The sequence below is a fragment of the Leuciscus leuciscus genome (genome assembly GCF_965113295.1).
Source record: "Leuciscus leuciscus genome assembly, chromosome: 24".
NCBI classification, from domain to species: domain Eukaryota; kingdom Metazoa; phylum Chordata; class Actinopteri; order Cypriniformes; family Leuciscidae; genus Leuciscus; species Leuciscus leuciscus.
Genome location: NC_138723.1, coordinates 30,191,863 through 30,216,005, shown reverse-complemented (window position 1 = coordinate 30,216,005; position 24,143 = coordinate 30,191,863). Strand labels below are relative to the sequence as shown.

Here is a 24,143-nt window from a genome sequence, read left to right as displayed (position 1 = left end):
ATTATTATCAGTATCGAAAACAGCGTTGCTTCATATTTTTTGTGGCAACCGTGACGCATTTCATGATTCCTTGATAACCAGAAAGTTAAAAAAAGAACAGCATTTACTTGAAATAGAAATCGTTTGTAACATTATAATTTATGCCTTTACTGACACGTTTGATCAAATTAATGCATCTTTGCTAAATATATTTAAAAAAAAATCTTAATTTTTTTACAGTCCCCAACTTTTGAACAGTAGGCTAGTGTACAGTATATAAACCCACAGTTTACAGTACATGTTAAATCAATAACTCCCAAGAAACCACTCAAATATATGGCCTCTCATGGCTTATTGCTTTGAGCATGATGGCCAGCTAATCTTTGATAATCAATAATATTTTTTTTATATTATTCCACCAAGTAAAATAGTTGTCTTATATTGCATTACTATAGAATTTATTTGATGAATGTATATTGAGTATTTTACAGCTCTGAACTAGGGCTGTGAAACGATTAATTGCGATTAATAAAATAAAAAGAATTTACATAATATATGTGTGTGTTCTGTATAATTATTTTGTATACAGTATATAAAAACACACATGCATGTATATATTTGCATGTATACACTGTATATACTGTATATATATTTATATATACAGTATAATTAATGTTATATAGCAAGGCTCGAAATTACGACCATTTTGGTCGCATATGCTCCTGAAATGTAATCTGTGCGACTTAAAAATATATTTGGGAGCATTTGTGCGAGTGCAAATAATGGTTGTGGTGCGACCTGTTTTCATTTCTCTAAAAAACTTTCGCAAATTACTGCACAGTGTGTACCTTATGTCCGCTGACACGCGGTGGCCGGACCATCATTCTTTCCAAAGTTGCATAACCAATCAAATTTCATCCTTACGTTCTTAACTTTAACCCCTTCCTCATCACCCCCAATTTTGGCAAGTGCTGCATACATGAAATGCCCAAAATAAAAAGGTTACTGCTCATAAGTAATTCTGAATAGAAACATAACACACATACATGTAGAAAGCCAACCCTTGAGAGTTTATAGTTCAAGACTCAAAATTAACCAGACTGTTATTAATATTGAGATATATAAGCTCAAACATATTTTGAACTAAAATAATCCGGGATCACCAGTGATCCCTGACAGGTAAATTAAAGCAGTTAATATTAACTGTCAATCACTCCCACTCCCTTTCACGGCGCTGCACTGTCATGTGACTACCGCGCGGAATTTTAAAGGCTGAATAAGAGAGAAGATGAAATGAACGCTGACAGATTTCTTTTGTAAGCCGTCACCCAAAGTCACAAATAATCCTGGAGTTGGTGATGTGGTGAATGTGGATCCACCAGCTGAAAATAAATCGCACAGCTTTCGGAGAGAGTGGCTATAGAGCTGGTAAGTCCCGCCCATCCGTAAAACCCCAACTGGACCTCTAGGTTGAAAAATCGTCAATGCAAGTGAATGGGAGAAAATAATGATTTTCTGGTCCCGTTTGAATTGTGCCATGAATGTGAACATATGTTGTCTGTGAATTTTTTTATATAATTTTTCATGTTACGAGTTTGACAGTATGATTCTTCGGCTAGCAGTTGTGGAAAAGACATAACGAGAAAGACTACATGTCGCCTATGTGACGTCACCCCATAAAGTTGACTTACCCGTGGTTTTCGCCAACCTCAACGATTTTGTCCTCTCCCTGAAAGAAGGCGGTGAAGTGCACCAAAGACACATCCATGTTTAGCGGGATCCGTGAGCTAGTGTGCGAGTGGTGTTGACGTTTCAAACGCGTCGAAAGTGCTCCACAAAGTGCTCTCACACAAAGTCTAACCGTATCAAACTTCTACCCGCTAAATTGAAGCATTCTTTACACGAAAAATTATATAAAAAATTCACAGACAACATATGTTCACATTCATGGCAAATTTCAAACGGGACCAGAAAATAATTATTTTCTCCCATTCACTTGCATTGACGGTTTTTCAACCTAGAGGTCCAGTGGGGTTAGCGGAAGGGGCGGGACTTACCAGCTCTATAAGATTTCGAGTGGCTCCGCTATGCTGATGGTTCAATGCATTGCGTTCACTCTAAAGCCTGTGGGACAGAGTTTGCAGGCAACACAGCATTCGCAACTGAATCAATACATTTTAAGCGCGAGAGCTTGGTTAAACACGGAGAGAATGCCAAGCACAAAAAATGCAGGGACAGGTGTGTGGCAAACAAATCCGGTTCATCAGGTTCGATTATTAAGGCTTTTAATCGCCAGGATGCTGCCGGTTGTTCCGCTCTACTGGCAGAGCTAAACGTCAAATTTAACACAGCATACACCATCGCCAAAGAAGAGCTTGACTTCCCTAAATTTAAACCTATGTTGTAGCTCATGAAAAAGAACGGAGTTGCGATTAACATGGCGTATGCAAATGACAAATCATGTGCCAATATCATCGGGGTGAGATGATATAGAGCCAGAAGACCAAATTTCAAATCCTGGCCACAGGATGTGTAAAGCCCCAGTGATTGTTGGTGTTGATTGGTGTTGTTTTTAAATGAAAGAAATCTGTTAATATATAATTTGTAGTTGTGGTGGCACCAGTGCTACCAAGTAAAAAAGTTAATTTCGAGCCCTGTATAGTAGGGTGGTCCTTATCAAGTCCAATTTTATTTTTATTTTTTTTTATGTTAGTGTCTTAACCTCTTAAACTGTTCCTTTTAACTTCAAAATTAGAAATATGCAAAAATGTTGACAAAAAAATGATATTTAGAGGTAGCTCAATCATGTGGAAGATTGCCTATATGTTAAGCTGTGTGGCGTTATTGTGATATGCAAGTAATATTAAAAGTTGCTGCAAATGAACTACATTTTAATGAAATCAGAGCAACACTGACATGACAACAATGACAACAATCTCAAAAAAAAGCACTACGTTTTCAACAATCCTTCATTTCTGATGCTCAGCAGCCATAGATCTGGATAGATCCGTCGGTGATCTTCCACCACATGAATGAGAAACTGCAGTTGTTCTTCAGAGTGTGTGAGATAGCCATTGTATTCTTGAGTCAGAGCCACTCCTCTCTCGGCGTGATCATTGACTACTTTCATTGCATGTGTGGTTGCCTGTGCCTCCTGATAATCTGCTTGATTCGGCCAAAATTCCGGGTCAATTTCAAGGAACGTAATGTAATTTTTTAAACCAAAAAATTTGCTCTAAACCCAAACAATAACCAAGGTGATCATCAATAGAAATATGTATTGATTCCACCAGGAAAGGTAAATCTGCTAAACCGGGTCATGGATGGATTAATTTGGATTTAGTTTCTACAATAAGTAAACTGAGATATGTATCTAAAATACATATTTAGGAATATATGGTGCATTAGATGCTTTTATGGAGATTTATTTGGAATTTTACTAGCCAGGTACAATACCAATTCAAATGATCTGTTTTTACGAAAATCATCAAAATCTCAGAAAGTTTAAAGCTATTGAGCTACCAGTAATTATTATGTTACTGCCATAAAAATTGGCATGCTGTATTTTCTTATATAAAGGAACAATTTAAAGGGTTAAGAGCATGACAATTGGAAACTTAAAAAATAAGGACCACCCTACTGTATAGGCTATAAAGATAAATATTTTATATATAAATAACACATTTTTCTTAAATGCATACATGCATGTATGTGTATTTATATATATATGCAAAATAATTATACACAATACACACATATATGATGTAAACAAACTCATTTTGGATGCGATTAATTGTTTCACAGCCCTACTCTGAACATGCCGGATCCAGTCAGATCTGTTTTTATAAACGTCTATACTTTGTCCAGTATCTCTCAAGCATTGATTCATGTTCCATTGTCCAGAGAAAGATGTTCACACCGATCAAGCCCACGCCAAACCGATAACCTCCGCCCCCTTTCCCAGAATACACCTGCCAAATAGTTGAAATTAGGCTCACATTCCCCTTCCTCTGTTGTCTAGCTGAACAAAGTGCCGGCGTTCCTCCGTGAGCCGCAGGTAAAGGGTTCGCTCCTTTGTTCCACCGCCATTCAACCCATCGCTGTGATCTGCATCTCCACAGTCTATTTTAAACCCCCCCATCTCCCACCCGCCCCTCCGGATCCGACTCCGACTCTATAATAACCCCTGCACATCATCTTATTGTGTTTCTGCAATTTTCATGATATTGTGCCGTCTGTCTCCAGATAGCCAACCAGCCGCTAATTCCATCCCTCGTTTAGTCACATGGACGCATTTTATGTGCCTTCGGTGTGAGATGTTGCTCTGACTATAAATTAAGCCCTTGATGCTTTGTGCCGATGGCCGCGGCTTTCAACATGCCCACAGGCTTCGGCGGATGAGTCAAGCTACTCGTATAATAATGAAGAGTGCATTAGGGACTTATTGCAAAAAAGCGAAAATAGAGACGAGCTTTAATTTGATAGATGTTTTTATACTTTTGGTTTTACATGCGGACATGATTAATGCATTAAGTTATTGGTCCAATTAAAAGAGAGAGAGAGCTTGAAATATGAAGTTATATCAGCACTTTGGCTAAATTAACGATGGCATCTCTGTTCTGCAGAAATCTTTCTCTTTGTAAGTTGTAGCTTGGGAAATGCAAACACACCGAGGCTTCGTTACCTTTCCTCTGACAGCATGCTTTCCATCTCGTGCCGGCACAGTTCAATAGTTCCTATGGGATTCTGCACATGTATTGGTTCCCTTCATTGGGAAAAAGTGCTAGCAATGTGAACACAGCCTATTAGGGGATTCTCCAGAGATGTTTGTGGGCGTCAGAGAGTATACCTGGGGAATTAAGCGTATTGTATTGTGTGTGAATATTGTATTTTCTTTGTTCCCTGTTCCGTCAGTCATCCGTCTTCTTGGTCCCCCTCATAGATCGCTTCTTAAGAATTCGATTTAATTTATTCTGGAGAATTTGAGCTTACTTCTAGAGATAGTTCACACAAAAATTAAAATTCTGTCATTATTTGTATGAATGTCTCACCCTGTATGAGTTTCTTTCTTCTGCTGAACACAAAGTAAGATATTTTGAAGACTCTCAGTCTGTTAATGCGCCCCTTTGACTTCCATAGTATTTTTTTTCCCCATCAAGTGTTTGGTTGCCCATATTCTTCAAAATATCTTCTTTTGTGTTCAACAGAAGAAAGAAATTCATACAGGTTTTGAACAACTTGAGGGTGAGCAAATGATGACAGAATAAAAATGTTTGGGTGAAATATCCCTTTAAATGTCCCATAAATAATGAGGCATGGCAGAATGTTTGACATATTAATAATTAATGACCATAAGCCCAGAAAACACATGGTGCGTCCCAATTCGCATACTATCCGTCCTAAATAGTATTCGAAAATAGAATTAGTAAGTCCCAAATCGTAGTATGTTGAAATGAGTGTTCCAAAGATACCCGGATGGTCTACTATTTACGGTCAGAATCCGAAGTGCAGATCGATGCGCATTATAACGGCTAATATTGACCACAACCCATCGCGCGTTGGACGAGGATTCGGTTAGAACTACAAACACGAGTGAAAAGTGTTAAAAAAAAAACTACAGACATGGAGGACGCGCGAGTCCGGCGGTTATGTAGAAAGGTTTAGATAAAGGGGTTTGAGTGATCAATTATCAGTATCTAACCTGACGAAAATTTATTTTTTCAATGTTGTCCACATTATATTGCATCTGCAGCGGCATTGTGAACTTTTGTAAAGATACGTTTAGCCATTAACTTTTAAATGCATCATTATATTCAAATTGCAAACACATGAGGAGAGTCTCCGCATGAAAGACCCACGACTGGCAGATCAACGTGCAACTACAGTACATTTCTCTCCGAAACGATAAGAAATTAAATTAGATTGAATGGAGGATTTTAACTGTGACAAGATGATTGACAGGGCAGTTTACGGTGACAGGACGCACGCGACAGATCTGTCCGTTAAAGATGACGAAGTAGTATGTCCCAAAGCGTGCCTACTTTTTTGCTACACACTCAAAAGTATGTACTTTTTCTTCACAAAAAGAGTACATACTTTTAGGGCGTAGTAGAAGTAGGCGAATTGGGACGCAGCAACAATCTTTTCTAGGATTTTTCCCCCCTTGCTTGCTTTGGACACAATGAGAAGGTCTGACTACTTTGTAAAGCTAAACTAAGTGCCTCTCTCATGTAAAATATTTAATTTAAGTGCATTACAAAAATATGACAAGATACCTAAATTTATAATTGTATTTGTTGCATGTTTTTTCCATTAAGAAAACCTTTTCTTTTTTCAAAAGTTTTTACCGAAATGACACAAGAAAGGACAATCTCCGGGCTGATTAAATTTAGACTCATAGCCCCAAGAATCCCAAGAGGTTTGACATACTCTTTAAGGAAATTAATTTACTTAATTTGGGAATTCATCTTGGGGTCGTGCCTCCATTATAACCACCAACTCATTTTCTGCAAATCTATTTATACTAGGATGAATCTCATGAAGCTTGTCAAGAACAAATCCAGGTCATATTTCACCCTAAAATCAGATTTTGCTCTGTGAAAAGGAAACCTATTTTAGGATCATATAGGAAATATATCATGATAGCATTTGTTGTACTGCCTTTTGTTTAGTTAAATAAAGAAAAAACATTGTTATTAGAGATGCAAAATATATCGACCACCATATCGGTATGGGCTGATATGTTCATTTTTGATGTTGTCGTCATCGGTCCAATATGAAGATTTGGCCGATATATTAAAGCCGATAAATAATGGATTATTTCCTTCAGCTGAGAAACTTCAACATGGTTTGGAGTTGCTTAAAATATGAGAAAAAATAAATAAAAAGAAGGAAAAAAAAAATAAAATAAAAATATATATATATTAAATTTTTTTGGTAAGGAAAGTTGACCATAGGAATGTAAAATAAATTAGTTTGATTTATGTTGAAGTGTTTGGGACAGTAATTGTGAGACTTTTGTTTTTGTAAGCAGGCTCTCAAAAACTATATAAATATTTGGATTTGGATTTAGATTTATCGGCATATATATTGGTTATTGGCTTTCAAATATGAAGGGGGGGTTGGGATGTGCTTTAGGTCTTATTTATTATTATGCTTTTATTATGATTCTGATCACATGAAAGATCTGAAAAGATTTGATAAAGCCTTGCCACACAGCCTCTTGATGAAGAGCACAGTAAGGAGACACTGAAATGTCTCGGAAATCGACACATGGCGTAAACTAATGCATTGCATGATGCTTGCGTCATTTATCTTCTCTTTTTGATTTGGTACTTTAACAACTGGCTGATCTGTGAAGAGTGTGTGTAGTTTCCTGCCCCTTAATCATTTATATAATCTTCAATGAGCTCATTGTTTCTGCATTAAATTATTACATTGTTAAATTAATATATTTTTTAACTGTTATATATGTACATTTCTGAAATACATAACAAGACAGTCACCTCTGATAACAGATCACTCTAAATTGTAATGTGGACTCGCTATACAAATAAATACAAATAAATGTGAATTGAATTTAATATAAATACTCAAACTCAAACCATCATGTCAAGTCACCTTTATTTATATAGCGCTTTTTACAATACAGATTGATTCAAAGCAGCTTTACAGAGATAACAGGAAAATAATGCAACAATGTTTGTTTCCAGAAGAAAATAGCGTCACAGTCCAGCTTAAATAAGTTCAGTGATGGTTCATTGTTGTTGTAAAGTTATTAATTTAGTTAATTTATATATACAGTATGTCATCGTCCAGCTCAGTTCAGTTCTCATATAATGGTGTCAATGCAGACAAATCAATAATATTGTTGAATATTAAATTAAATGTCCCTAACTAAGCAAGCCAAAAGCCAATGGCAACAAAGGTGAAAAAAGGGGACAGTGTCAAGGAACCAAAACTCGACAGAATGGAGAAATAAACCTTGTGAGAAGAACCCAGACTCAGTCTCTCAGTTCTCCTCTGGCCAACGAGTGAACAGCGTATGATTATGATTCAGGCAGCATTATAGGTCAGAAGTCAGATTGGATTGGAACATTCAGAATATCATAACCCCAGGACACATCTGTAAGGCTGTGCACTCAACACCTTCTCAGTCTGTGTATGATCTCTCCATCTACTCTGTGTGTGTTTGTGTTGTGCCAGGTGTGTGATGGGTCCCCAGAGTACCCAGGAGCCGAGGCAGAGGAAGGCGTCCCGCCAGGCATGGAGCACATCCAAGTGCGCAGACGCTCCAGTCGAACCCTTCAGCTTCCCCCGCTGGTCTTCCGGCAAGCCGAGCAACATGACTGGAACAGCAGAGAGATGGAGTCGATCGCCCGTCCCACCACCCTGGCACTGCGCATCCCCCCGCTCATCGCCATCACATCTGCTGACACCGGCAGGTGAGCCAAAGCAGATCATGCCTTTTGTGTGGGTGCATATAATATGGACATTTCAGTAGAGGTTGCACATCTACTGGTTTCTAAAAACACATTTATACTGGGTTACATTGTTCTCCAGCAGGATATAAACTAGGGATGCACCGATATTCAAATTTTGGCCGATACCGATAACCGATAATTCTATTTATTTGAAAGCCGATAACCGATATATTGACCGATAAATCTAAATCCAAATTTTTATATAATTTTTGAGAGCCTGATTACAAAAACAAAAGTCTCACCATTGAAAGCCACGTCCCAAACACACAATTATGATGTTCTCATTATAATTTTATGTAGCCGATATGACAGACTTGCGCTGCACTTAACCATATTTTCCCTTTTGAAGGGATTCCAATCATATTTAAAGCAATTCAAAGCCATCATGTTGAACAGTGCGCAGCTGAAGAGTCTCAGCTGAAGGAAATAATACATTATTTATCGGCTTTAATATATTGGCCAAATTTTCTTATCAGGCCGATAATGATAACATTAAAATGAACATATATTGGCCGATACCGATATGGTGACCGATATATTGTGCATCCCTATAACTATATAGTATCTACAACCATTGGGTATCCATCATAAAAATAATTAATTTATATATTTATATATTTATAATTTATAATTAATAATAATTGCTTGTAAATCGTTTCCAAATTTTCTGTGATAACATGATAATATTAAAATGAACATATATTGGCCGATATATCGTGCATCCCTGATATAAATTCAGATTTGAGTGTGAATGCTGTTTTTTCCCCCCTATAACTATATAGTATCAACAACCATTGCGTATCCGTCATAACATAATAATAATGGCTTCAGTGCACCATTATTTTTTCAACCCAGAAGGTTATTTGTGAAGAAAACAATGTGGGAGTCTTTGTAAAAACACTTGGATATTTCTCAGCAATGGTGTTTCATCATCGCCAGTGATATAGATGTAAGAATGAAATGGGCATTGTGATAAAATCGACTCCTAACCCTTCAGCAATGATTGGCTTTACTACTAGCTCTTCAAATCCTGTTTAGAGTGAGAAGTTCTGGGAGGGATAGATTAGTACACACTTTGACGTTTTGTCCAACGTCGCTTGCTGTGTTGCTGTCACTTATCATCCATGCAGCCTGTTCTTTCTTTGAAGGACTCTTTAAAGAGGCACAGCTGAAGGGTGTCTCTCCAGGGCCGTACGCTGACGGATGAAAGAGAATTTGTGGCTTAAGATCAGTTTCTCTTAATGTATCCACAGCAATATTCAATGGTATTTAAGTGTGAATGTTCTTGCGTCTTACATTTTTGTAGTCCTCACTGTTTTACTGTTTCATACTAGACTTTCACCTTTACTGCAGACAAAGCGAGCGCTGCTTTCTCGTGCAGAGCTTTGTGGGTGGTTGCTTACAGGCAAAAGAGCCCAATATTCAGGGTAGGATTGCATCGTGTTCTTATAGTCTTGCTCAAATTGGGATTTAAAGTACACTGAGCTTTAGTAGCCGCTTCTCAGATCGAAACAAATTTGTAGACAGAGGTGGTATTGAAAAGCCATGCATTTCAGTTTGTTTCTCAACCTCACACAATTGTAAATTCAATTTCCCTTTGAAGTGTGATATAATTAATCATTAAATTGTATATTTAAGTATGTAAATAACATTCAGGAACTGTATTTCTCTTGATCCAACAGACCTTATTCACAGCAGCGCCATCTTTGATTTTGAAAGCGAGGCTGTGAGGGATAGATGTGCATCTCTTCAGTGGGTTGTACTGTTATTTAATGTGTTTAAATGTGACGAAACACTGCAAAAATGATCTTTCCAGTGATTTTCAGCAGATAAAAAACACCCGACAATATGACCTGTGAAAAATTATAAATATTCTAGGAGCTCTTAACAGCGGATGCTAATGAAAACACTAAATCTACTACTACTACTAAAAACGTAATTATTTCAACCATTATTCCTGTAAATATTTAGTTTATATATAGGGTTGCATTTCAGCTGTGAAATGGCATTTTTAGATGAGATTGTTTAGGGTTTAGATGTTGATAGACTGAAGTTTCACATACTACTGTACAGAGTTTATCAGGCCAATATAGAATTAGCATCATGAATATTTCATTAGCATTGACCTCATGTTTGTCTTGAAAGTCCTAGCATTTTAAAGATTCTACATGGGTTGAGTAGTTTATAGAAATAACTGGCAATCTTCATTAGCTGGCAGCATACATGTATGCATGTGTCAAATATGGCCTTATCCTACAACAAAGCGAAATCAGTGGCACCCCGCCGTTCACAATCAATTTCCTCCCGTGGCTATTCTTTGAAAAGCTGCGTCATCTTGGAGCTACATTTTATTCTTAGGCCAAACTAGTCATGCACTAATGTAGTGTTTCAGTGTGGCAGGATTCAATCAAACCTTATTGACTGGGTGCAATCTCCCTCCATTAACGTCTAATAGTTTACAAGGTTTTATGAAAAGATGGAAGTGCCGCTTGGAACCAAGGACAGATTTTCTTTTTTCTTTTTTTAATGTCTTCTCTTACGTTCCCCCACAGAGAAAACACAGTTGGATCTATTCACATAGATGGGAATGAGAGAGTAATTTCCTGTGAGGCTCGTGAATCACAGACATCCAGTTTAAATGTCACAGTCGTTCGCCCTGTAAAGTGAAATTAATAGAATACCTGACGCACTTTCTTGCGATTGCATTACAGATTTTCTGACCTGTACAAACTCCAGAGGAGATTTGTGCTGCTTTCTAAAGAAGTTTCCTTCATATATTGTCTAGTTTGGCCCCAAGCGTGGTTCATTTATAATTCACTGAGTTTCTTCAACATGGTTTCTCATCTGCTGCTGATTGGGTTGATTTGACTGGCCCGTTGGCCACCCTTTTAGTGACGCCATGATTGTTTAAATCAGCTTCGACACTGATTCTGCTGAACTGTGCACTTTCATGTCAGAAAAAGTATTACAGAAGCATGAACAATCCTAAACACCTTTCATTATAGCTGACCTTAACTGATTTTGGGGTTCTGTAGATGCAACCCTTGCATATCTAAATTCTGAAAAGGTTTTACAGACGTATGAAAATAGGAATTTGTCTCTTGCCGAAGCCATGCTGTGTTGGAGTGGCATCGTATCAGCAGCCCTGAATCAGCCGTGGACCGGAATACAATTTTTATGTGTCTGGTGAGTCATATTCTGCCAATTGAATGTGAATACATCTGGGATTCGTTCTGAAGTTTGTGCATGCTTTGGCATGTAATAAATAGATCATGCGTCACGCTCCATGTAAAGCATAAAACACAGATTTTCGCAGTTTTATTCTTTTGCGTTGTGATGTAAATTATGGCTCTGCATTTGCACATTCCCAATTACACAGATTATTCACATGCTTGTTTTTCAGTATAGGGGGTATGCAGTGATGTCACTTTCCCGCGGGAACACACTCCCTGAGCCGGGCTGAGTGACTGGAGTTAATAGAGGAAACTGTGAAAACGCCAGTAAAACAAATGATTATCAGTTTAAACTAAAGGTTGGACTCGATATAGTGTTCCTTACAACTCACCACAGATCCAGTGATCATGGATATTGACATGAAGCAGGAATCGTGTTTCCTGACATTTATATGAGCCTGATTTCAACGCCGGGGAAATACATAAAGCACATTTGCCTGTGAACACGTTATATAAATATAATATAGGTCTAAATCCATGTTATCATTCATATCAATGTTATATATATCATCATATCGTCCAGCACTAAATCTTGTGTAGTTTTTTGTCAGTGTTTATTTAAAATCATCCAATTATGCAGAATATACGATGGTAAATATATAATTGATGAGTTGTCAATACAATATATAACAATACAATATATAGGGTGTGATTTTACCCCATAATTCAGCATATTGACACCAAATAATAACTGCAAATCCACATTTCTCTGCCTGGATCCAGTTGTTTCTGTGAATTGCAGTGATTAATTTGCTTTTCTGTTAGTTTTCAGCAGTCTGTAAAAATATACCTCTTCTTTCTTTTTAAATCTAGTTGTACAGTCAATCTCACAGCCCTTTCCCGTTTTAGATGTGTTTTTCCACGTCATGCACACTGAAAACAAATGAGGTCCGTGGTACTTGACGATACTTGGACGTTTTGCTCTGTAATGTAAATTTCACACACCAATATCAAACAGATTTACTCTACAGATTTGCCTACAGATTTACTCCAACTCTGAGCGAACTCTCTGCTCCTCACCACGGGGCTTCTCAGGCGCTGCGAGCAAATCACTCCGCAGAAGTAGCAGTGCTTCGCCTTCTGAGAATATAGTTCCCAGTGTGTGTACGGTTAGAAGATGTCTGTGTCTCATGTGACCTTGTTATTTGTACACGCTGTGACTATACACATCACAACATGTAAATAGGAAAATGTTGGCGTTATTTTGTCGTTGGGATCCGTATGCTAGCTGGAGCCGTTTACCTCCAGTCTTTGTGCTAAGCTAAGCTAGGCTAGCGGTGGGATACGGTGAATAAGCTGAAGTCCCAAAAAGTCTGTGTTTTCCTTTAAGATATCCTTGTATTTTTTAGGCTGGTTTAAGGGTCGATCACCATCAACTTACACCTGAGCTCACTAACTTGCTTGACTGAATAAATAACTCTGACATATCCCTATTTTGAGGACTGGTTGTAATCTTCCCCTGTAAGAAAGGTCCTGTCTTGGGCGTGTTCAAAGAAGGAGGCCAGTTTGTGAATCTTTAATTTGATGCATCACTTACCCAAACAGCAAAACATCTCATGGATTATCAATATCATTGACAACCATCCACACAACCAGTGTCATCATATTTAATGTGGTCTATTTTATTCCCTTGAAAGATTTACTTGTCTGTCTGACTCACGCATGCAGATTCATAACTGAAAAAAAATAATTTCCATATTCTATCTTACCAAGCTCTCAGAGCACACAAGCGCACACAAACGTTAAACCGGTAGGTGCTTTGATTTGCTCTACCAGACCAATATCCATTATTCAGTTCAATCATGGAACTTATCAACTTATGAAAATCAGTCAGCCTACAGTAAACTTTAATTTGCATAAGAAAATTTGGTCTCAAGAGTCCACCCACAATGTCGGTGGAAAATGTTAGTTAACTGTGCCATGAAATAGCTTGTTTTGACATATTTCTTATTAAAATAGTATGTTTGGATTAGAGATATTAGTTATATATAAATGTTTAATAGCAAATAGTCTAAAGTTTACATTACAGCCATGAATCAGGATTTGTACATGCTATTGCTAGTCAGAGACCGGTATTTATAGAGTGGTGCAATGATGCATTTTTATAGGCTAAAACCCGGAAACAAGTTCCATCGTCCCAAAGTCAATGGGTTTTTTGAATGGATTTTTGGTTAAATGGCTGAAATAAGGTCTGTGGTGAACACAAGCTCAAGACACTTTCATGTTTTATTCTGTGACATAAAATACATCAGTATTACCCCTCTCTTATGTGTCTTGAAAAAGGCGGTTGCTAACAATTGGCTAAATGGGACTACAGAGGCAGTCGGAGACATTAAAGTCTCCCTGTGGTGCAAATCAAGCTTTTAATGTTGTTTGTGTGTCTATGTGGTGTTTTTAATATGCTTTAAAACAAACCATGTGTAAATTCATAAGTCGACAGCATTGCTGAGTATTTTCTCCTTAAAACTGCAGTGAACCAAAGACAGTCTCAAAAAGACGGTTTGAAATCGCTGGTGTTTCTGACGTCACAAACTACCCTGTAACCAATCAGATCAACGTGTGATCGTCAACCAGCGGATCTCTGAGCTGAGTGAGTGAGTGGAGGCGGGGCTCATTTGCATATTCATAGAACTGCATACTAAATGAGGCGAGGGTGTAGAATTACATTCAAGATATTTTAAGGTATGAAGAATTTTTTTTTCAAGGAACATGTTTCTTTATGTTGATGACGTTAAAGTCTTGAGACCGTGGTTTAATTAGTTCATAGCCTACCTTTAGCATTTTACTTCTGGCGATTGTGTTCAAAATTCATAAAAGTTGTGTTAATTTGTGGAAATATTCTTGGACAAAACATGTAAATGGGAAACTCCTATGTGTATTTGTCGAGGGAACCAGTGTGATGCTGGCCTACAAATTTACGTCATCCCTGCAACACTCTATAATTTAAGAGCAGATGTTCTCATTTTAGAAACCATTTTATTGGACAAAAAATCCTTAATTATTGAGTGGAGATGAGTCAACACATTTATTTTTGGTTTTACATTTTTAATCTGTGTACATTTAAAAAAAGAAGAGAGTTTTCAATTTAAAGTAAGGGTTTTTGCTGCCTTTTAAGTTTAATAAACTTGAAATGTGAAGCTGTATTTAGTGACAACTTGGGATATTTGAGTTATCTCAGCAAGTTTAATCCGGGAAAGTCATTCTAACGGAAAATGTTAAGTTTTGATAGCTAATTGCAACAATTTTTTTCTATATTTTTCAACTTTTAGGAGTAAACTACAATAGGATATAGACAAACCCCATGCTAATAAACACATTAAAAGCTACAAAGGGGTATTGGTGTATATTTTTCTATATTTTTCAACTTTTAGGAGTAAACTACAATAGGATATAGACAAACCCCATGCTAATAAACACATTAAAAGCTACAAAGGGGTATTGGTGTATATTTTTCTATATTTTTCAACTTTTAGGAGTAAACTACAATAGGATATAGACAAACCCCATGCTAATAAACACATTAAAAGCTACAAAGGGGTATTTTAAACGGTTTCCTGTTTTTTTATTGCTAAAAATGTTCCTTAAATTAACAAAGTATGGCTAGCCTTGACTATTTCGATATAGCCTAGGCTACTTGATATATATTCTGTCTGCCTGTCAGTTTGAGATTTAATAATGGTCAGTTACAGTATTTTTGCCTGACAAGATGTGCTTCCTATAATTTTTTTTTTTTACCTCACTTAAATTTCTTTATCTTGTTATGAAGATCACGTGCTGAATATTAGAGGCGTCCTATCCTGAGTCGCTTCTCCTCAGACGGTTTAAAATAACGGTCGCTCCTGCTGAGCGGGAAAGTGACCGGCATCATCAGTGTGGAGATGATGCGCGCGCTCCTCCTGAACATTTGCGGAGGCAGCAGCTTCTAGTCTCTAGCGCAGAAACTCTCAGTGCACATCAGTGAGTGAAGAGAGAGCGAGCGAGAGAGGGGGAGACAGCGGGATATTCTCACACACACATCGACACATAGCTTACCTGAAAGCACCGGGGAAAATGGACCGAACCTACGCGGTGGATACGGGTCACCGACCGGGTCTGAAGAAATCACGGATGTCGTGGCCGTCGTCTTTTCAGGGATTTAGACGGTAAGATCATTATGAGGGATAGATGGGTGTGTGAACAGGCTTTTGTGAAGTGCACTTTCTTTGTTCAGATCAGTTCATCTCTGGAAGAAATTGTTTTTTTTGCCCTTAGAATGAACTAAATGAACTTGAAAGTCAAAGGACTTCATTGAAAATAGTGTCTTAAAGCGCGCGTAGTTTCTTTGTTACGCACGCGACTCCTTTGTTTTGTTTTGATCTATTTAATCATTTAATTATTGGTGTACTAATTAGAGTACACATTCAACATATTTAATCTCTAATAGAAAACAATAGACAATATTAACAATAAAACAATATTATTATAATTTTTGAAGTTCGTCGATTTCTCTCAGGGATTTGCGACTTTTTTTCAATTGCGCAAATATTTGTAATCGTAACGTATTTGATCACTGCTTACTTGTCCTTCGGTCTGTTTATTTTATTAGATGACTATGCACTATAATGCCGGAATGCAGTAAAGTTTGCGTAGCATTTAGGGTTTATATGGGGCTTATGTCAGCATAATCAGATGTACAGTATATGGATAATCTGGCTAATTATGCACAATATGAATATTGCTTGGGCGGAACCAGCGCAAATTCATGTTCTTTCAGGTAGAATTATCTAACGCTTGTGAGGAGTGTGTGTCAAATAGAGCTTATTGGCATTTATGCATTTATCAGTTCAAATGTGTTGACATATATTGTTATTTTTACGACCAAATATGGACATTTTTATTTTTTAAATATTTGATTGTTGACAACGATATTAATGGTTGTTAATATTTTTCACAATACTAGTTAAAAAGATCCTTAAACTACAACAATAAAAGCATAATATGCATTATGAATATTTGATTAATAATATCAGTAACCATTACTATAGCTTTAAGCCTTATATTTAAAGTTATTTGGCTGTCTAAATGGTGTAATTTATTATACTACAACGATCAATGGGGAATTTAGGCTAGATTACGCTGATGCCAGTCGTCATTGACAGTCTCAGAGTTTTGCTGTGTGGCACAGTTCTGTTTTGCTGATCATTAATCATAGTTGTTGTTCCACCTTGAATTGTCCTCAGGAGGACAGACTTCTCCACTTACAAACATAATTAATGTGCCGAAGTGTCTTTCTCACCTAACCTCTAACCATGTCCTCTCATTCCCATACACACACAAAGAAAAACAGTGATGTGCCAGGGCACGGCAAGTGTTAACCTACTCAGTTGGCATTTCTTGATTTTCTGTCACTGATTACACGGAGTTGCTGACTTGAGAGGTTTTTGTCTCTGGAGTTGGTTTCAAACCGAACATATCTTGATGAACACAGTGGGGGTCGAGCAGAGGTGGATTTTTGCTCTTAAATACAGAGAACACTGTGTCCTGTGGGCTTTCTGGGCGGGCTGCCCTCATCTCCCAGTATATTGCTTATAAGGAGTAATGCCAGTGTTGGGTTTCATTCCCTGAGTGCAGCCCAGAGAGATCATTGTTAGGACGGAGTTGTGCTAATCCAGCAGGATAGATAGAATCTGAGAGCTTTCTGTTCCTCAATTGACAGTCTACGCAACTACCACTTTTAAAGTCCCACTTGAAACGCGCAGTTTTGAATGATCCGTTGACGTAATTTCCACTGAAACGGGAAGCTAAGGCGGGACATATTGAATGGCTCCTCCCCCTTTTCAAATAGCCAATAGTGTTTAGTTTAACAGAGAGATCATTGTTGGGACGGAGTTGTGCTAATCCAGCAGGATAGATAGAATCTGAGAGCTTTCTGTTCCTCCATTGACAGTCTACGCAACTACCACTTTTAAAGTCCCACTTGAAACGCGCAGTTTTGAATGATCCGTTGACGTAATTTCCACTGAAACGGGAAGCTAAGGCGGGACATATTGAATGGCTCCTCCCCCTTTTCAAATAGCCAATAGCATTTAGTTTAACTCACAGACTGCAAGTCGTACTTGACATTAACAGCACCATGGAAGCAAATCCGAGTGCGTTAGATGATACGTTAGATTCAATAGAGGTGTGAATAAATTCGAGCCATTTCATTTAATGTACTGTTGGAAAACGGAATAAAACTCAAGCGTTTAAGCAACCGAACACCCCTTATTTCTCTGTGATGTGTCAACGGTTGCTTTGGACAGGTATTATTTATAGCACAAGGGGCGGAGCTTTAGATTCTAGAGAGCATTTGATTGGACAGAAGATGTGATGAGTGATTTTTATGGTAAAAATCCGTGATCCATTTTAGCGGAAGTGAGAGACTGTAAGTTTTGAATGCTTATATCTCCTAAATGTGAATTTGTGTCATTGTTTTGGAGCACACTAGCTTATTCATAACCTTCAGGGGGCCTTTAAGGTCCAGAAAGATAGTAAAGACATCATTAAAGTAATCCATGTGACTCCAGTGATTTAACCTCAATTTTATGTAGCGACACGAGTGCTTCAAACATAATTTACCACTTTATTTACAAAATATTCATCTCCAAGCACGTTCGTGCATCGTCTGCTCTCGCGTTAACACAACACGCATGCGTTGCGTTTTGGAGATTAATATTTTGTAAATAAAGTGGTCTTTTTTTTGCGCGAACAGTACTCGTGTCGCTTCGTATAATTGAGGTTAAATCACTGGAATCACATGGATTACTTTAAAGATGTCTTTACCTTTCTGGAGCTTGAAAATGGTAGTTGCGTAGACTGTCAATGGAGGGACAGAAAGCTCTCAGATTTCATCAAAAAGATCTTCGTTTTGTGGTCCAAAGACGAGCGAATGTCTTACGGGTTTGGAACGATATGAGGGTGAGTAAATGATGACAGAATTTTCATTTTTGGATGAACTAAACCTTCATGTTTTGAAAACATTATTTCTTAATGTTCTCTGAAAATTCAAAACGTCTAGTTTTTTAAACTTTCTTTGGGTTATGCGAATGTAACTGGAACATTCAAATGTATCATTTTGGGAAAAATTATGGGAATGTTACGTTTGAATGTGTTCTTAACGTTCTGAAACAAGTAGTAACGTTTAAAAAACATCAGACGAACACCCAACCATAACATTTCAGAAAAAAAAAAACCATTTAATGAAGGATGTGTAAATAATACTTTTATGATAACATTTTGACAACATTATTAAAGACTGAAGATCTTCTATTAAGAACTCGAGAGAACCTTGACCGAATGTTAGCCAAACTTCTAAGAACGTTCCCTGTTATCTGGGTAGACAATTGACATCTGTCACCCATTGGTCTGCATTTTGTTCAGTTTGTTCAGATTTGTGTCATGTATGTTAAACCATTATTCAAATACACTTCTTTTCTGGAGGGTAATTGCTGTCAAAAGTCAGTAATGCTCAGGAGTTTAAAAGGTCATTACTATGCATTAGAAAGTGCACTTAGTCTAATTAAAGAGCTTCAAGCAGTGTGGCACTCAGTTTTTCATTGCTTTCTGCTGGGGTTGTTTGTCAGATAGACATGGTTGTATTTAGGGGGGGGGGTTCAGATTCGTAAGCTCGAGTTGTCATCCTCATTATGGTGTATGACCCTGTGACTGGTGCATTACTTTCCAGCTATAAAATGAAACATTATCAGATTTATGAGTATTGTGTAACAACATTATGTCTCATCAGGGTCAAGGGCAGGTCCAACCACAGGGTCTGGGCTATAGAGTTGTCCCTGTGAATGGTTGTCTAATTTGCAGCAAAGTTATGGCTGTGTTTCCACCCAAACTCTGGATCATTTGCTTGTGTCCATCTACTGGAATGTCGCTGGTGAGAAATTCCAGCAAGGAATGTGTTAAAAGGAGCTGGAGTCGTACAATACTGTCACTTCCAAGTGCTAATAATATGTCATATTTGACAGGTCTCAATAATAATTTTTATTTATTGATTTATTATTATTATTATTTTTTTTTTACTGTAGTTAAATTTTTTAATCGCCCTGTCAATGATTTTTCATTCCTCACTTTAACCACAAAATGCCATCTTAATAAATTTTTATTTTTACCAATGCATTTTTATATATTGCTAGGGCTGCCCCCTAATAAGCTTTCCTGTAGCTCAGTGGTAAGAGCATTGCGTTAACAACGCAAGGTTGTGGGTTCGATCCCAGGGGATTGCACATACCTATGTATAAATGTATAGGATAATGCAATGTAAGTCGCTTTGGATAAAAGCGTCTGCCAAATGCATAAATGTAAATGTAATATTCAATTAATTGTTAGTCGACTAATCGCTTAAATGAACGTCTACTAGTCAACTAGAGAAATCTTTAGTCAAGGGTAGCCCTATGTATATATTACATATATTTTTCATTCTTTAACATTTTTTGTTCACTAAAATATCTATATAAATTTTCTAATTACATTACAATATTATTATTAATATTATTATTAAATGATTTTGTATTCTGAATTTAAGATGATCACAAGTCATTTCTGCACAAGTCATTTCTGCACATCGCGATTTTTCACACAGAAAAATCGCGAAGCAAAGAGGACACGGAGACCGACAGACTAGGTTACTTATGATATAAAACAATCTCAGCTCTCAGATTCTGTCAATTTTATTACGAAATTCAAACAATAAATACCGTTTTGGCGCTTGTAAATGTCACGTGACAGATCCCTAGCGGCACGTGAACCGATCATCTCTACTAGCTAATAGTAAATAAACACGAATGAACAATGTTGAAAGATACAGTACAACTTACCGAAATGTATATTCCTCATACATAATATCGACCAATCAATCAAACAAACAAAGGGGTCAATAAAACAGCTGGAGAACAATTATGTCACGTAACATTTACCTCAGGAAAGCCATAATGACCATAATAGGCTATAGCACGTTAGTTGGCTAGAAAAAAGAGCTATAGAGAGTATTTTGCTAAATATGTGTACTATATTACACATTTATCATATTTTTACTTATATCATTAAATAAAGTAGTTATTATAATAAAAAAAAGCATTATATTTAATTTGAGTTATTTTTAACCTTAAATAATACTGCCAGCTGATAGGGCTCTGTGTGTTTACAGCATTAGGTGAGTTGTTTTTTTCTTGAGAAAAATGAACGCCTATCTTGTGTACCTAATATTTATCCAAATGAGTCAATATTAAATCAAATCACAGTAATTGAATTGAATTGAAATAATAAAAAAACGTAGCTTATCAGAAATTGTACCATGTAAACATTGTAACATGTTGTCTCTAAACCTAATAAAATTCAGTTTAGTTACTAAAATGTTAGTGACAATCACAATACACTTACTGTGATGCAATTATTGTTTTTTACACCCCCCCCGCCCCGCCATAAATCTCACTCCGAGCTAAACTGAAAAGTTGGCATCTATGTGTTCATGTAGTTCATTACGCTTCATTACGAGTGTTTTTTCAGGTTACTGATGCACTTACACAGTTTTGGACTACTGTAATCTAATTTTCCTTGCATGCACATTAAGGAAATTATAATTTAATTAAGAACAATTGATTTAAAAGTGAATGTCATTTCATTTCAAGAAAAGATGCAATGCTTGATTTTGCTTTTTGCGCTCGCTTGCGCCCTCTTGTTGGGCATAGGAGACAATACAGCACTTTTTCCCGCTCTAACCTTTAGAATTCGAATATAATGCGAATTTCGCTAATATTTAAGAAATAAAATTGAGCTTTTCAGCCATTTTGACGGCCCTAATGCAAACAACGGGAAAAGGCAACCGATGTGTCTGGACATAGCAAGATGGCATTTTTGTTGGCAGGTGAGAATGGCTTTGCTGTCAATAACACTAGTGTTTTGTTATACCCTTACTGAAATAATGACCCATTTTCCCACCTGAGCATCATCTGTGTGTCTGCGCCTCTGTAATGTTGCAGTATGAGGTTGGCTCGCATTACACCAGAATATTTTCCTCCTGTAATATGTTGAGCTGGAGACAACTGATGGATTTTGACAGCATAATAAATCATTGAAGATCTGCATCCCAGGGCCAAACTTATAATTTGAGAGCGGAGTTGCTGTGCATGATGGGAAGGACCAGATATTATTATACAGGCTTCATCATTTTAGGCTAATCATCTTGAGAGATTTTGGGCACTTGAACTGTGCTTTGCAGACATGCTTCAAGTCATGTGAAGCTGCTTTAGGGAGTGCTGTCCTCTTAAATCTCTTCACAGACAGCTAATTTAAAAGAACAAACCAAACATACAGGCTAGCTCTGTAGCTTTGACACGGTCAGTGCCGCTTTCCCAGCTGGAGCTGAGAGGAAAAATAAACCTTGCTTTATATTTTATTATGTTAGTCATCTTTGAGTCGAGAGACTGCTGATGCTCTTGTAAAAGTGGGAGTTTCTAGACTCTTCACACCACTCAAGTAGTGCTACTACCTTCTCAAGTGCTAATTGAAAGCACAACAGCAACACGCTTGAATAAAACTCGTTCTGGGTGTATGCCATTAGTAGGGTGGTATTCTTAAAGGACACATAACACACACAGTTTCTGCCAATCTCATGTTCATCTTGAGGACCTATAGAGTAGTGTTGCATCCTTCAAATCTCTGAAGAGTCTTTAGTTTGATCAGATTTATAAAAGACAGACTCACTCCCAGAATGTAGACACTACTGCTATTTATAAAGCACATCTCCTGTTATTAAATATAATACCATTTTGTACGTTGGGTCTGATTGCTTTCACACCTCAAGCGAGCCGTCCCAGAGTTGGTTTGCAGTCGGGCCGAGATCCTCTCGTTCAGGCGATCTCAGAGTGGTTGTTTTAGTGCGGATCCGAGCGCGATTGCCTTGTTCACACATGCCTAAACGAACCGAACCAAGGGAGAAAACGCACCTGGTTCTGAAACAAACACTCAGGCGTGAAAGAACCCTTAGAATAAACAAATGGACACTCATGGTGAACAGCTAAATACATGTATTTAAACCATAGACTGTAAAAAAAATATGGACGACACCCCTTTGCTCTCTTCCATTGGTGAGAAGTGAAGCCGCCAGTGTCCCGATATGGCGCTGACATCTTGGGGCTTGAGTCTGCGCAGTAGTGATTTCGGGACCAGACCTGCGCAGTAGTGAGCAGGAAGTAAAGCCGCAAAATCAAGGCCCCGCCCCCTCACTCTCGGTGTGAAATAATTAATTATAGAAATTTAGATATTAAATTTAAAGCTCCAATCTCCTCAGTCCTCCGAAGATCCCCCCAAAAAAGTCTGTTGGTGCTTCAGTGACTACTTCGCTCAGAGAACCTGTCAATCAGAGCTGTCAATCATGACGTCACACCACCGTTTTTATAGCGTCACGTCACTAACTAAAAACAAACTTATTTTAAAAACAAACACTTGAATTTACATCAGCGTGATAAAAACGACAGCAAATGAAAGAAACCACCTTTGAAAAAAAGATATTTGAAGTGTAATTTAATTGTTTAGTTGGTCTCAAGTCTCGTTGAATAACACGGGGAGGCGGGGCTTATGACCTATACTAGGACCAGTCACCCGGGGGCGATCGAGACGCTTTGGCTTCACGTTTAAACACACACAATTCATCATTGCATTATCCCTTTTGATTCACTATACATTCGTGTTGTTTAAATGATATGCACTTGCACGCTGATTGCCAACTTAACAGACATTTGATGCAGTTTTACTCACCGCCTGCGGTTCCGACTCATGACCGGGATCTTTTAGCGCTGGGACTGCGCCATCTTTCAGATGTTATAAAACATTTGTCACCGAAAAGCTTGGAACAAACAAACACACTTGCACAGCCCCGGAAAAACTATCTGCATTCACTGTTCCCCTAACGCCGGATCTTTGGGAAGCTGAACACGGTTATCTTTCCCTCACAACCATAAAACAAAACAAAATTTCAAATCCTCTCGAGCAACGAATGAAGCATGTTGATGGGCGTTGCTCTTACTCTCGCTTTGGTTGATGTGTGTGTGCCCGCGCTCTTCCGGGAGAAGTGCCCATACAAGGAATTAAACAAAAAAAAATATTGGCAAATGGGTGGCACTTCCGGTTTGGGGATCTTCCATTCAAAAAGACTGAAACTAATAATTCAAATCATAAGGTTATCCTACAAGTAAAGCTGATCCGTCAGTTTGACTGAATGATTTATGTTCAGACATCATGAGAATAGCGTAACACTTGGTATTTTACCGTGACATGTTATAACAAGAGTATCCATGGCAAGAGCTCTTTTCAGTCGCTGCTTTCTTTTCCTCGTGATTATTTAGTTTTTTCCCTTTGCATTCTGCTGTCATAGTATGAAAAATGACAACATATAAGGCACATTTGTGGTCTGTTCTCCCGATTT

At 37.6% G+C, this 24,143-nt stretch overlaps 1 protein-coding gene and 2 long non-coding RNA genes across 4 annotated transcripts in view; 2 read left to right on the top strand and 1 right to left on the bottom strand.

Moving 5' to 3' along the window:
- LOC309489828 overlaps window positions 1-7,520 on the bottom strand; it is a 103,903-nt gene extending 96,383 nt beyond the window's left edge. The window contains exon 1 of the long non-coding RNA XR_014202527.1: window positions 7,485-7,520. This is a non-coding gene — a long non-coding RNA (uncharacterized lncRNA). The remainder of the gene's footprint in view (window positions 1-7,484) is intronic.
- LOC309489756 (3',5'-cyclic-AMP phosphodiesterase 4D-like) overlaps window positions 1-24,143 on the top strand; it is a 288,142-nt gene that overhangs the window by 68,409 nt on the left and 195,590 nt on the right. For both annotated transcript variants that reach the window (XM_082158632.1, XM_082158631.1), the window contains exon 3: window positions 8,185-8,423. In XM_082158632.1, coding sequence (XP_082014758.1) covers window positions 8,185-8,423 — 239 coding nt within the window. The remainder of the gene's footprint in view (window positions 1-8,184; window positions 8,424-24,143) is intronic.
- LOC309489837 lies at window positions 20,363-23,007 on the top strand. Its single transcript, XR_014202536.1, has 2 exons — window positions 20,363-22,869; window positions 22,902-23,007. It is a non-coding gene; the product is annotated as an uncharacterized lncRNA (long non-coding RNA).